The following is a 15559-nucleotide window of genomic DNA, read 5'->3' as shown; positions in this document are numbered from 1 at the left end:
TTTGTTTATGATGAGGTGGTGGGGGGTTATTGGGTAAAGGTCATTTTGACTACTTGACCGCACCCATAAACTACCCTGCAGACCCCAGAAGAAAAAACATCGCACAACAGTAATGTGGTAGGAGGTCTTTGGCAATTTTGGCAATTTTTGATTAAAAAAAAAAAAAGTCAGTCCTCCCTACGGACTCTACAGCTCACTTCCACCGGGTAAACAACCAAGAGCCGAGCAGGTCCCGTTTTGAACTGACGATAATTGTGTGACTTTATAACTTCACACAGGTAATGTCTTTGGAAACTTGAGAGAGAAATAATTAATTATAATTATTATATGTGAGAAAAAATCATCACAATCTGCCCAGTCCCCCCTACCGACACTACTGCGCACTCTGTCCGGAAAACAGCCTCCGTCTCCCGCAGTAAAAGCCAGGTATGGTCGTTAACTGTTACAATGTCTTTGTCACTTTCCAAAATGCACTGTGTGTCAGGATCTCTGTCACAACAGAATCTTAAAGTAACAATTTTCCTTATGGATTAATCTGCAGATTGTTTTCTCAAGTAATTGATTACTCTTTACTGATTAACATTATTGAAGTGCAATGTTAGATGAGTGTAATATAATGTTATTATTATTATATGACATATTCACGTGAGTTAAATCTCTTTTGTTCTGAAAGTGACAGACAGCTCATAGCACAAATGCTCAAGAATTAAATTATACTTTATTATGGTTAATATAAGATGAGGATAAAAGCTGGTAAAAGTTTTCATGTACCATGCACCTTGTCAGAGTATTAAGGCATAAGGTTAGATACTGCCCCTTTGTGGCAGCAATGTGATTACATGAACATATGACTGAACTTCAACATCTGTGTGGCACATGTATGACATGATGTATGACATTTATGATATTGGGTGTTGATCTTTAAAATAAAATTCTAACTATTAGAGACTAAATTCACCACCTCCTGCCCTCATCAGGCACCGACTGGTCTTCATACACAGGAAGCTTAGAAACAGCCCTACATATATATTTAGACTGCTTTGCTCCCACTGACCTTCACCAACTAACTTCATTGATTTCTTCATCTAAGCTGTCAACCTGTATCTTTGACTTCATCCCAACCACGCTGCTCAAAGACGTTTTACCTTTAGTTAGCACTTCTTTACTGAGTATGATTAGTCTAAAGTTTAAACTTGATGTAATTAAGCATCTCCTTAAAAAGCTCACTCTTGATCCAGAGGTTTTAGCCAAATTCAAGACTGAAATCCAGCCTTGCCTTTCTGTCTAAGACACTTAAGAAAGTTTCAGTCAGTCTGTTATCTATTTTTCCATAACAACAGTTTAATTGAGTATTTAGAGTGCATCATAGCATAGAGACACTAGTGAAAGCTACAAAAGACCATCTACGTAATTGCATTAGACAAAGGATGTGTCTTGTTAGATCCGAGTGCTGCATTTGATATCACCGATCATCAGATTCTACTAAAGAGATCTGAACATCTAATTGGCATTGAAGCAACCACAATAAGTTAGTCAGTTATAGAAACGTTAAGCTTGCCCTAAGGGCATAAAAATCTTGGATGAGCTGCAGTTTTCTGATGTTAAACTCAGACAAAACTGAATTTCTTGTAATTGGACCCAAACACCTCAGAAACTCTCTTTCTAAAGATATAGTTACTTTAGATGCTTTAATGCTGCTGCATGTGTACTGACAGTAACCAGGATCAGAAATCATATTTCTCCCTTTTTGTTTTTTCTGTATTCACTACCTGTAAAATCAGGTACAGAAAGTGCTCATAGTACCCTATTACCCCACTAGAACACTGTACTCTCAAAACGCAGGGTTCTATCAAGCTCCTCTTCTGTGAAACCAGCTCCCATTTTAGGCTCAGGAGTTTTATCTTCACACAAGAGTAGGCTTAAAACATTCCTTTTTGATAGAGTTAGTTGATAGAGTATGTTACTAACTTCGCTTCTTCCCAGAAGTTTATCTGCTTTTTCATCTTGCAGGTTCTCATATGCCTAGATTAGCAATTGGTCAAGCTGCAGCTGTGGTCCTGCTTGATGCCCAGTACAAATACTGTTTTTACTACCTGTAGTCATATCTCCATTAAAGTTTATAGTTATAATTATTATTTTATTGCTGCATGGAGAACGTGCCTTTTCACTATCTATCTTATATAGAGTATATAGAGTGGTGTCCAGACCTTTTTTTATATAGAAATTGTCACAAGTTAACTTTTGTTATGATTTGGCACGATATAAATATAATTGAACTGTCTCGTTTCCTTTGTCATTTCAGTGTCTTTGCAGTGGAATGAGGATGTGGAGTCTTCAAAATCTGTCATTTATCCTGTGCAGTAAGTTTCTTAGATTACAGTTTATCTCTGCATAAGATTTAAAAAACAAAACAAATTTGAACATATTTAAATTAAAATTAAAAACTGTATATGTCCAGTCACAAACTGATATGCACCATACAAACAACAAATTTAAAAAACATGAACATCTGGAGATCTGTTTGACTGATTGTTTGTTACTTTTCATGTTGTTTTCTCTTTACAGTTGTTCTGAGCTGTGCGACCAGTGCAACACAGAAGATCCATTTGTTTGTATATGAAGGGAGAGAAGTTAATGTTTCTTGTTCTTATGGAGAGGGATATGAATCTTATGAGAAGTACTTGTGCAAGAATGACTGCAGAAACAATGACGTTCTTATTACAACGACAGAAACAAAGAAAGGCAGATACTCCATCCTTGATGACAAAGAGAGACGAGTCTTCACAACGACCATCTCTGATCTGAGTCTTACAGATGCTGGGAAATACTGGTGTGGGGTGAGCAGGACTGGAAAGGATATCTACACTGAAGTAAGGCTGAAAGTAGGAAATGGTAAATAAATAAATACATAAACCCCAGTTACATTGTCAAGTTATTTCGTTTGTTTAATCTATGCTTGTGACCGTTTCTGATGTTTCTGTGACCTGCAGATACCTGCTGTGACCGATCCAACAAAGTCCAAAGTTATGAGACAGGTTCAGTGTCCTTCAGTTGTCCGTATAAGTCTCAGTACCAGGAAAACTTGAAGTACATCTGCAGAGGAAACCAGCTCTCCACATGTCTGCAGCAGGCTGTAGTCACCTCTGACAGGCAACAAAATGGACAGTTCAGACTTACTGATGACAAGGAGTCGAGACAATTCACAATGACAATAACCAATTTGACCCAGAGGGATTCTGGGTCATACCTATGTGGTGTCCATAGAAACACTGGTCTGGATGTTTTCTCTGCTGTTGAACTGGAGGTCAAAGGTGAGAGATTATAGTTCTACTTCATCATCTTTTCACCATATGCGAATCAAACAAATATGTGAAACATATATTGAGAAAAAAAGTTCTGATTTTAAACGTATAATTTGTCAAAATATCTTAAATATTTGAAGGAAAGCCAAACTTAACAACCTTCTAATCTAACCTGAATACAGGCTGCACTGTTGGCTCAAACCTCCTTCTGTTTCACAGAGTGGTGCTGTGTGAAGACAAGTAAACTGAGCGGCACCGTGGGCTGTCAAGTTAATATGCAGTGTCCCTACCCACCACAACACAGAGATAACAGGAAGTTCCTCTGTAAGGGTGACCAACGCAACAACTGCACAAATATGGTGACGAACGGAAGCAGGTTCACACTGCAAGACGACGTCGCTTCAAGTTCTTTCTTGGTGATGATCACAGAGCTGAAAGCAGGTGATGCTGGGACATACTGGTGTGGTTCGGACTCACAGTGGAGTGCTAATAACTACACCAAGATTCAACTGTCAGTAGGTAAGATTACCAAAAGAACAAGAGATGGAGAATGCAGCTTTATATATGACAGTAAAAATGAATGTAGCTGTAGGTTATATCCCGGTTTGATCCAACTGTATAAACTTTGTGTCAGTGCAGTAGACTTTGAGATATTTCACTGTATATCTAAACCAAGTTAATGGTCTGATGGCTAAATATAAGAATTTTTGCAACATGTACTGAGAAGTCTTAGAGACCAGCACTGTGATCTCTACCATTGCTGCGGAGGACCCTGTTGAATCTGAAACAACACACACCCCAGGAAACGACATCAAGGGTGCGTGTGTACAAAAAGATGAATACATCAATCATCAATCAATTATTCATCAATGTTGTTAAGCCACAGTTCAGATACATGTGGCTACATGTTACAGCTGTTTTTTTTTTCTTGATAAGAGATATGTGAGAAATGTGCTGCCAATATGTCTTTTCAGGAAGTGTACTGTATATTTTTACCCTGGTCAGTAAATAAGTGTTGTGGAGAAATCAGAGGTCAGTGGTGAGGTCAGGAAGGAAGAAAGTGTTCAGGAGCCTCTGATGTCAAATATAAAAAAAATACTAAAATAGGATATGAAATGTTGTAATATGTGTACACAGATATTGACATGAGCTGTATAAATAAATATGACATACTATATATGGACAGATGTTGGATATTGCACAGTGTAGATTTAAAAGTGTAAACAAGTAAGTAAAGTGACTGGAAACAGGCTAAAGTGACTACAGACAGGTGACTGGTGTGTTATCAAAGTATTGCACAAATAATGTTCCAGTCTGGTTGTAGCAGCAGTCATATTTGCAAATAGTTAGATTATGGATTTAAGATAAACTTTACGTCCTGAAGGTTTAATTATCATCCTGTTCTGCATCCTGTCACCATGATATAATTAATTTATTGAATTATATAATTATATAATTTATTTATTCAAACCTGATTTTAAAAAAAGTAATTGGATCGCCAGAGTTCTTACATTTTACTCTGAGAAACATCACTGTGTATATGAGATTGATCATCCAACAGTTGTTGAGATATATGACAAAATAAGGTCAACCTGGGACTAGAGGAAAAGTCAAGGGGATCACAAAAATCATTAGGATACATCATCTGGGAACCATAAATACACACAATGTCCCAATCCATGCTGTAGATTTTGAGATATGAATGAGTAAATCAATAGCTAAAAATAAGAATATTTATGACATGCACTGAGACAGTTGTCCTCTGAGAGTCTTAGAGACCAGCACTGATCACAAACAACACATACCACTATCTCCCTGTCACTCTTCAGCGGTATCTTTCCACTAAAGCTTAAAAAGCCCACAAAAATATCTTTAAAAAATTAAGAAATGTGCTGCGCATGTGTGTTTTCATATGTTTGTTCCATGTTCTCTTTTTTTCAGATGCAGCACGCTTTCGCTCTGTGCTTTTTATTGTGCTACCTATTCTCATTCTGATGATCACTCTGAGTATAGTTTATAGATACAAATGTCACAAAGTAACAAGTAAGTTTTCACAGTTCAAATGCATGCACTGAAATTATACAAACACAAACAAATTGTGTAACCATTTCTTATGCTGTGTGTTTCCAGGAGCTGGAGTCAACATGGACAGAAACAAAACTAAGTCAGCAGAGGAAGTCGCGCCATCGGTGTGTGAATGTGCATCAGTGGTTAGCTTCCAAAAAATGATGAGCAGTTGGCATCTTGCATGGCCAATGCCAGCGTATAACTGTGTGAGAATGGGTGAATGAGATATGTAGTGTAAAAGTGCTTTGAGTGGGTGAAATACTAGAAAGGTGCTATATAAGTACAGCCTATTCACCATTAACATTTACTTGTTAGTGGACCCAAGAGGTTGCACTGTTCATGACTGTCCACAATACAAATGTGGGACAGAACAATTACTGATAGTTTCACTGTTAGCGGGACTGAATATATAACTTTGTTTATAGGGTGGGTTCATTCTGTCTATCCTATCCTGTGTAATATTTGGATGATAATTGACTTTGTGAGAATGGTTAAGAAAATCTCAGGGTCTAAAACTGAAAGGGTTTGTCCCCTTTGGAGCATGAATTTGCAGCCACACAAAGGGATGATCAGGTCACCAAAACATTCATGGCACTTTGGTCCAGACTGAAGCGAAGAATAATTTCATTGGTCCACAGACACCGACTTAATCGAGCACCATTGTCGGGTTATAATTTTAAAGGTGCTTCGTGTAAAATCAGGGGCCTCTATTTTCAGAATAAAACAGAAATTAAATATAATATTCATAACTATAATTTCATGCATGTATAATCAACTGAAAGTAAGAATCTTTTTATTTTTGCTGCTTAAAAATTCTCACATCATATCTACAGTGGAAGCGGGTCCTCTTCCATAGAGGCTGCCATTTTGAAACACTATGTTTATGCAGGTGCCCAGAACAGATAAACTAAATACTGACTCTAACAGGGCCTTTCAAGTGTTGCTTCTCCTTTACACTAGGAAGGAGAGGGTGATGTGAGGAGATTGCAATGCACTGATTACACCACTCGATGCAGCTAAATCTTACACACTGGACCTTTAATTTGCTCAACAATTGAAATTTATAATTAGGAAATGCTATCATTGAGAAGCTAAACTAGATTGTGAATATGGTAAACATTGTACTTGTACTAATCATACTGCTCACATGAGTATCTTGTTGCCTGTGAGTGGTGCTCTGTAGAAGAAAGATCTGGTCACCAAAATTATTTGTAATAATTTTCCTTGGCCAACAACTCTTCCCAGATGGTGTAAATAATCATTTGACACAGTCAGGTTGCACATTAACATGAATTATCAACTGTGTAACATCATCTTCTTATGTTTTTTATTTTTGTTCTGTTTTTTTTAGCATTATGAAAATCCAGATGCTGCTGTAGAGCAGAGGGACTCCGAACCACAGAGGTCCTACAATCACCATGAAGATATAGTTAAAGACCAACAAGACTCTGTGTACCAAAACCTCTCTGCAACAGAAGATATTTGCTGTGATTCAATTTACATTAACACCTTGAATGAATAGCAACTGTGATCCAACCTTACATTTTTATGTCACACTTGTACCCAAATTTTCTTGTTTCTGCCCTGTTTTTATCTTAAACAGCTGATAAACACATATTCATATATCACTGTTGTCTAACATTTTCATTGTCTGACTGACAACTGCAGTAACATGATTATTTAACATTTTTGCTTTTACTTTTACTCTTACTATGATTGCTTATCGGTAATTGAACCATCACTTTAACTCGCCTGCACTTTTTGTAAGAAATTGTGGTTAACCATTTCAGCTAAATATAACATGTATATGTAACCTTTGTTAAAGTGATAAACAATAAACAAACAAAACCAAGAAAAGCCAGTCTTTACAGACCATAGTCTTTATTGAGACAACTCATCACTATTTGTTGTACCATTATGTAGTTGGGATATAAAAACAGTCTCATTGCATTATCAGTGACTGTCATTTCCAGATATTTGAGGAACTGAAATAAAGTGTTGCAAAGTAACTACATTTACTCTAGTACTGCACTTAAGTACAGTTTTGATATATTTCGTGTGCCCTTAAGTTGCAGACTACCAAAAGCTACCTAACAGTATATAAACTAGTTAAAACTAGCTCCATCTCATGTAACTGTATCTTCAACTGTGGTGTGAAATTCATGGACAATTTGGGAACCTCAGAATCTCGTTTCTGCTTTTTGAAGATGATGTTTGCCTATTGGCTTCATTAGTCCGTGACCTTCATGGATGGAAGATGGAAGCTGGAAGACAGTGGGAGGAAGTCGCTGCTCCAAGCAAAAAAGTTACATCATCTCAGGGTCTTGTTCACGAATGATGAGAAAATGGAGTGTGAGGTGGACTGATGGGATGGTGCGGCATCAGCACTATTGCAGATGTTGTCCGGGGTCATTGTGGGGAAGAAGGAGCTGATTCAGAAGGCACAACTCTCAATTTTCCAGTCCATCCACATTCCAGCCCTCACCTGTGGTCATGAGCTTTGGGTAGTGACTGAAAGAATGAGATTTAGGATACATCCGCTGAAATGCATATCCTACATGACGTGGCTGAGCTCAGCCTTTAGCGATTTAGGAGCTGGGACACTTGGGGGAGCTCGGAGTAGAGCCCCTGCTTCTTTGCATTGAAATGAGCCAGCTAAGGTGGTTCAGACATCCAATTAGGATGCCCACAGGGCACCTTCCTTTGGAGGTGTTCTGGGCATGTTCAACTGTTAGGAGACCCCGCAGCAGACCCAGGGATGTCCTGCTGGACCTGATGCCACCAGGGTCCCACTATGGATAAGCAAAAAAATGATGGACATTACTGAAGATAACTGAGTACAATATTAGTTAAGATGTTCACATTCAAAATTCATATTAGGATACTACTTGAGAGCTGTGATAATTAGTCAATAAATAGATTAGTCAGTGAAGGGAAAAGAAGCTTAACCATTTCAAGCAAAAATGCCAACTATTTATTCCAGCTTCTAAGATGTAAGAGTTTGCAGCTGTCTTAAATAATATTAAACTGATTGTCCTTGGCTTGTTGACTGTTGTCCAACTCATTTGATGATATCATTTGGAAGAACCAGAGGAACACTTTTTTACTTTTTCTGATGTTTTATACATGAATGAATAATAAATAATAACAAATCTTGTAAATTATAATAGATAGATAATAAGGAAAATAATCTGTGAAATAATAATTATTTTGTGCACTTACAGGAATTTTCTGAGCATCACAAGTGTGTCTGATAACTTTATTCAATGTAACAGCAAAATAGCACCATTAGAGGTCTCTGTAACACACATTTTAACACCAAGAGTGACTATGACTCACTGAGTTAAGTGGACTTGATCTGAAGAGTACAGCTCAGGTTATTAGTCACATCAAGTGCGTGTCAAACCCCTGACATGCAAACCAGAACTGAAGCTCTTACTTAGCAGACATTAGAAGTGGATCTGATAGGTACCATGTTTAAAGCTAGATGCGGGTGGGTGTGTGGGTGTGCAATCAATATTATTCTGAAAGCGACATGCTGCCAATAGCATAAATACTGAGAAATTCCTTATATTATATTATATTATGATTAATATAAGATGACGATAAAAAATATATATATATATCAAACCTTATATGGCATAAGGTTTGATAAAGTGCCCCGTTGTGGCGCCAATGTGATCACATGAACACATGACTGAACTTCTACAGATTTACCAACTTAAAGGAACTGTTTCTCTTTAAAAGCCTACATGGATTCAAGACATTGAGTTCATATCCACCAGACTAGGATAAAGGTGACTTTCTTTTCTTTGTAAAAATCTGTTACTTCAGCTCTTTTACAGATTTAGAGCATTCACATAAAAAGTCGGTCATGACAAAGTTTTCACAAAGCCGGCAATTAATTCATGATTTAGTCATAATGCATGCAACCTTTGCAATAGTTCAAGTTTGATAAAACACTGGTGGTCTAAATATGGAGGTGAGAGGGTTCAACATTTGCATTGCACGCTGACACATACAGTGGGTGTTGATATTGGTCACATTTCATTTGTCATTTCTGTGTCTTTGCAGAAGAATGAGGATGTGGAGCCTTCAAAATATGCTGTTTACCCTGTGCAGTAAGTTTCATAGATTACATTTTATGTCTCAATAAATAATTGCAACAGATTTAAATGTACATACTGTGTATGTTCAGTGACAAAATGATATGCTGCATACAAACAACAAATTTAAAACATGTACATTTCCAGTTGTTTTGTTTAACTGATTACTTTTCATGTTGTCTTCTCTTTACAGTTGTTCTGAGCTGTGTGTCCAGTGCAGTACAGGCGATCCATTCATCTGGATATGAAGGGAGAGAAGCTAATGTTTCTTGTTCTTATGGAGAGGGATATGAATCTTATGAAAAGTACTTCTGCAAGAATGACTGCAGCAACGATGATGTTCTTATTACAACGACAGAAACAAAGAAAGGCAGATACTCCATCTACGATGACAAAGAGAGACGAGTCTTCACAACGACCATCTCTGATCTGAGTCTTACAGATGCTGGGAAATACTGATGTGGGGTGAGCAGGACTGGAAACGATATCTACACTGAAGTAAAGCTGGAAGTAGGAAATGGTAAATAAATAAACCTCAGCCACATTGTCAGATAAAATTCCTTAGATAGAAAATTGCTTGGCTAGAATGTGTTTGATTGCTACAGATTGTCCCCACAATGTACACAATGTAATACACATGAGGCCACAGAACATTGAACTCATTTACTCAAGTACTGATATGAGTGTAATTTTGAGGAACTTGTTCTGCTACTCCTGCTGTACTCCAACACATTTCAGAGGCACATATTGCAATTTTTACTAACTGCATTGGTCTAACTGCTTAAACAATTTTATATACAAATCATGTGATCATCCATTCCTTCTAATGTTAGAATATTTTAGAATATTCAGTGTTTTAGAATAAACTGGTTTATTAACAGTTAAAAAAAAGTATTAGCCAATTATTATGTTGCTTACATGAAAAAATATCAGTAGCCATAATGCAGTAGTAATACAATGAAAGGGGTTGTTCTGCATGCTTAATGAAACTTTCTGATGTTTCTGTGACCTGCAGACACCTGCTGTGACCAATCCACCAAAGTCCAAAGTTACGAGACAGGTTCAGTGTCCTTCAGTTGTCAGTATCAGTACGAGGAAACCTTGAAGTACATCTGCAGAGGAAACCAGCCCTCCACATGTCTGCAGCAGGCTGTAGTCACCTCTGACAGGCAACAAAACGGACAGTTCAGACTTACTGATGACAAGGAGTCGAGAAAATTCACAGTGACGATTACCAATTTGACCCAGAGGGATTCTGGGTCATACCTTTGTGGTGTCCATAGACACGCTGGCCTGGATGTTTTTTCTGCTGTTGAACTGGAAGTCAAAGGTGAGAGATCACAGTTCTACCTCAAAATAAAAAAAATGTCAAAATATCTTAAATATTTGAAGGAAAGCCAAACTTAACAACCTTTTAATCCCACGGTTCTCAAAGTGTGGGGTACCAAACAGGAGAAAATTTTCATTTTTATGCCTATCTTTATCCAGACATCCCAACTCTCCCGGAAGTTCCGGGATCATCCACCCTCCCACCGCCGGAACGAACCTCCCTGAAAGAGTTTTCAGGGTGGTATATTAATTGTAGTGGAACAAAATTTCTATTTCTCTATTTTTGAACTTAAGTTATGTTATGACAAGTTATGACACAGCTGCACTTTTATTTTCTCTATTGTTGAACTTGGTTTAATTTGATGTTATTGAGTTATAATTTAGATACAGCATGATGTTACTTGAAAATGTTAAGCTTGGTGTATTTCATTAGTATTGTGTTGGGGTGATGGGGGCAGGTGGGACTTGAAAATTCCCCCTTGTCCAAAGTGGGGAATGACTGAAAAAGTTTGACAACTACTGTTTTAATCTAACCTGAATACAGGCTGCAGTGTCGGCTCAAACCTCCTTCTGTTTCACAGAGTGGTGCTGTGTAAAGACAAGTAAACTGAGCGGCACCGTGGGCCGTCAAGTTAATATGCAGTGTCCCTACCCACCACAACACAGAGATAACAGGAAGTTCCTCTGTAAGGGAGACCAACGCAACAACTGTGCAGACATGGTGACGAATGGAAGCAGGTTCACACTGCAAGATGACGTCGCTTCAAGTTCTTTCTTGGTGATTATCACAGAGCTGAAAGCAGGTGATGCTGGGACATACTGGTGTGGTTCGGACTCACAGTGGAGTGCTAATAACTACACCAAGATTCAACTGTCAGTAGGTAAGATTACGAAAAGAACAAGAAATGGAGAATACAGCTCCATATATTACAGTAAAAATGAATGTAGCTGTAGGTTATATCCAGGTTTGATCCATGCTGTATAAACTTTGTGCCCTGTAGGTTTAATTAGCACAGGTCTGCATCCTGTCACCGTGACAAAATGAATTTAATGAGCAAATAGTCATAGGATCAACAGAGTTATTACATTTTATCCTTAAAGATACATCACTGTGTATATGAGAATGAACATCTAAAAGTTATTGAAATATTTGTTAAATAAAGTCAACCTCAAGGTGGGACTAAAAGAAAAGTCAAGGGGGTCACAAAAATCAAAGTGGTCCAAAAAGTGCACAAAATGTGCCAATCTATGCAGTAGCTGTTGTGGAGAAATTGCTGAAGTCAAAGGTCAATGGTGAGGTCTGGAAGGAAGAAAGTGTTCAGGAGCCTCTGATGTCTTATGCTGTATTATTTATTGACGCTTGGCCAAGGAGAATTAGAGACACTCTCAAAGTTCATCAGAAGTGCCTGAGTCAGTCTCACATTCTGCCAAACTCATCCTGGTGGATAAACTTTAAACCCAAAGATGACCCCAGAATTAGTAAAAGAGAATGTCTTTACCCATGCAGGTGTTATTGTCAGCATATTCTAGTCTGGAGACAGATGTCTGTTTACGCAGATTGGAACGTCAATGGCAAGCTATCTATTATGACTAATAAGGCAGCAATAGGTCTCTTCGAGCCCGGCCACCACAGTGTTGAGATATGGTGGCACCTAGTCAAAGACAAACAATTAATACTGCCGAGGACCTCAAGGCCCACATGTGACCTCGTGTAACCTAAGGATAGAAAATTCCATATTAGCAGCCTTTGAGATATTTCATAGTATAAGTTAATTGTTTGATCCTATGTTGCATATAAAAATTCACAGGATCTCAAATACAATTAGACAATCCATCCAATAATTTTGAGATATTCCAGTGTAGACCAAATTGGTGGACTGGCAGCTAGCATGGCTTAAAGGATATTTGTTACATGCACTGGGAAACTTTTTCTCTTACAGTCTTAGAGACCAGCACTGTGGCGGAACATGGCAGATCACAAACTACAGACACCCCAGGAAACCACATCAAGGGTAAGCATGTATATTATAAGAGATATGTGAGATAGGCAAGACGTCTTTCCCTTGACAGGAAGTGTACTATATATTTTTACCCTGTTCTCTTTTTTTTAGATGCAGCACTCTTTCACCCTGTGGTCTTCATTGTGCCACCTGTTCTCATACTGATGATTATCCTTGGTATAGTTTATAGATGCAAATGTCACAAAGTGACAAGTAAGTTTTGCTGTACATATGCATTGAAAGCATATACACACAGGCAAACAAATTGTGAAACCATTTCTTATGCTGTGCGTTTCAAGGAGCTGAAGTTAACATGGACAGAAACAGAACCAAGTCAGCAGAAGAAGAGGAAGATGTAAGTTAACACACAAAGACCTTTTAATAGACACAAGAGGCTGCAATGTTCATGACTGTCTATAATACAAACGTTTGACAGAATGACTTACTGATGGTTTCACTGTTAGTGGGGCTGAATTTATAACTTTGTTTATTGGGTGGGATCATGAAAATCAAAAGAGTTTATACCATTGAGACTATGAATGTAAAAGAGCCAGTTTCACTGCAGTCTGTCTATTAGACCACCCTGTGTAATCTTTAGACATCATTGACTTTGTGAGGGTGGTTAAGAAAACCTCAGGATCTTAAACTGAAGGGTTTGTTGGCCTTATGATTGACTAATGAATTCCTACACCAAATTTCACAGCAAACAAACTTTAGAATGGAAAGATGTGTTGCTTTGGGCCAAAGTGCTGAGCAAATAAAAGACCAACTAACTGAATTTTAGGCTCTGCTAAATTATTCTGATAAGTAGATTATTAATTACTAACATGGCACCTGAATTTGTGAGATTAGACCAGGCTCCAAGCTATGTGTTTGTGTCCGAGCACAGCTGTTAGAGACAAATCAGCATTAAATGAGGAAATACTGGCAGCTACGCCAACATAAGGTGTGATTAACACTAGATGTGCAAGATGTGTGAGAAGTGAGTGTATGCTAAAAACCACAATGACGTCTGCTAAAGAGGTTAGTATAGCTGCTGCTTGAATAAGTTATACCAGGACTGGAGAGTATTTCTTAACACACAAGAGCATCCAACAGCACCTTCTGGACCTTTCTGGATGGAGAAATGTTTTTGCTCCTCTTTTTTTCAAATGGCTTCAGCAAAAGTCTGACTACATTATATGGTCCATTGATTGGTTGAGGTTCACGCATTCTAGACTTGTCCTCTTATCTTATCTGGTTTTTTTTTAGGTTTATGAAAATGATTTCGTCGCATGTTCAAAGCAGTCGACCTCTAAACTACAGAACTCCTACAATCTCAATGATGTTGCAGGTCAAGATCCACAAGACTCTGAGACTCTCTCCCAAACAGAAGATATTTACTGTAATCAAATTTACATTCAAGGCAAGAGGTGAACAGAATGCACATCTGTGATACAACCTTACATTTTTAGGTAACTTGTACCCAAATGATCTTGTTTCTGTCCTGTTTTCGTCTCAGTTAACAGCTGACCAACACATATTCATGTACCACTGATGCATAACCTTTTCATTGTTTGACTAAAATCTGCATGTTAAATTATTTGACATGCTTTTACTTTTACACTCATTGCTTATTGATAGTTTAAGAAACTGTTTAACTCGCCTACACTCTTCGGATGAAATTGTGGATAACCATTTTAGCATTTTATTTAACCATTTTAAGAATAACATGTATATGTAACCTATAACCAATAAATAAACAAAGCCAATAAAAGCTCAACAAAACTCATTAGTATTTGTTCTTCTATTTTCTATCTATTATATATTATATTATATCTTTTTTTTTCTTGTTTTGTTTTTTCCCCCAAATGTATCTTGTGACCCTCAGGAGGCCTGACCCCTAGGTTGCAAACTCCTAAAAACCCAAAACAGTCCGGCAATGAAAGTCAGTCAGAGTTGAGGGTGCTGAAAGAAACTAATTTAATGATGTCAAACAAAATGTTGGGCAGGATTAATTGCTTTTGCATATATTATGAATAGCAGTTTTACAGTGTTTTGCAAGCAGAAAGCAAACATGAACACCAACTTACTGTCAAATCAGCCACAGCAACAGCACAGACAGGAACACTGAACAAATGTAAGTCCATGCATTATAACACATTAATGTGTGTGACTGTGAGGCCTCTGCTGGTATTGTTTTACTATTACACTGAGACATGTCCAAACTGCATAGCCTATTATTAACTATTAATCAAGCCATAAATATTGTTGACTTAAAATGAATTACAATGATAAATGAATTGTCCTTCAGCTGCTTTGAATGTGGTTTCACTGAACAAATATCTGTGCAAAACTCATACCGAGCTTTCTATTTCTCTGTGACTGATCCATCAAAACCCAAAGTTATGAGACAGGTTCAGTGTACTTCAGTTGAGTACAAGAACAAGCTGAAGTACATCTGCAGAAGAAACCAGCCCTCCACATGTGTACAAACTGCAGCAGGATGTAGTCACTTCTACTAAAGTTCCTACTCTTGTGAGGTGGATATAGATGATAGTGGGGTCACAGAATCAGAAAGAAAACAATTAATTATTATAAAGCAATAACATGTCTACCTAGGTTACCTCACAGTGTGTTTGACTGACTGATATAAGATAGGAAATATATTCAAATAATCAATATTGTAAACGTTACATGTTGCATTGACCCACAAATACTGAAAAAAAACCTCTGAGATCTTGACCTATCCAAAATCAGTTCTGCTTTATTTGTT

At 37.6% G+C, this 15559-nt stretch overlaps 2 protein-coding genes across 2 annotated transcripts; both read left to right on the top strand.

The window, feature by feature from the left end:
• Window positions 1-69: 69 nt before the first annotated feature.
• On the top strand, window positions 70-7216 carry LOC104927834 (CMRF35-like molecule 8). Its single transcript, XM_027283663.1, has 9 exons — window positions 70-426; window positions 2303-2360; window positions 2566-2892; window positions 2991-3311; window positions 3522-3821; window positions 4030-4119; window positions 5244-5345; window positions 5433-5491; window positions 6721-7216. The coding sequence occupies exons 2-9, from the start codon at window positions 2318-2320 to the stop codon at window positions 6889-6891; spliced, it is 1413 nt and encodes a 470-aa protein (XP_027139464.1). The 5' UTR covers window positions 70-426; window positions 2303-2317; the 3' UTR covers window positions 6892-7216.
• Window positions 7217-9933: 2717 nt separating this feature from the next.
• LOC113746552 (CMRF35-like molecule 8) lies at window positions 9934-14555 on the top strand. Its single transcript, XM_027282638.1, has 7 exons — window positions 9934-9940; window positions 10491-10805; window positions 11386-11685; window positions 12745-12816; window positions 12916-13017; window positions 13104-13159; window positions 14056-14555. Exons 1-7 carry the CDS (start codon window positions 9934-9936, stop codon window positions 14218-14220), a joined length of 1017 nt encoding a protein of 338 aa, XP_027138439.1. The 3' UTR covers window positions 14221-14555.
• The last annotated feature ends 1004 nt before the right edge of the window (window positions 14556-15559 follow it).

This window comes from Larimichthys crocea, chromosome X (genome assembly GCF_000972845.2).
Source record: "Larimichthys crocea isolate SSNF chromosome X, L_crocea_2.0, whole genome shotgun sequence".
NCBI lineage: Eukaryota > Metazoa > Chordata > Actinopteri > Sciaenidae > Larimichthys > Larimichthys crocea.
This window is presented reverse-complemented; position numbering and strand designations above follow the sequence as displayed.

Excerpts from the sequence above, each read along its gene's own strand:
- LOC113746552 (XM_027282638.1), top strand. Across the intron at positions 10,806-11,385 it reads TGTTGAACTGGAAGTCAAAG|AGTGGTGCTGTGTAAAGACA; the intron begins GTGAGAGATCAC and ends TCTGTTTCACAG. Across the intron at positions 12,817-12,915 it reads CCCAGGAAACCACATCAAGG|ATGCAGCACTCTTTCACCCT; the intron begins GTAAGCATGTAT and ends TCTTTTTTTTAG.
- LOC104927834 (XM_027283663.1), top strand. The coding sequence starts at position 2,318 with ATGAGGATGTGGAGTCTTCAAAATCTGTCATTTATCCTGTGCA. Across the intron at positions 2,893-2,990 it reads AAGGCTGAAAGTAGGAAATG|ATACCTGCTGTGACCGATCC; the intron begins GTAAATAAATAA and ends TGTGACCTGCAG. Across the intron at positions 3,312-3,521 it reads TGTTGAACTGGAGGTCAAAG|AGTGGTGCTGTGTGAAGACA; the intron begins GTGAGAGATTAT and ends TCTGTTTCACAG.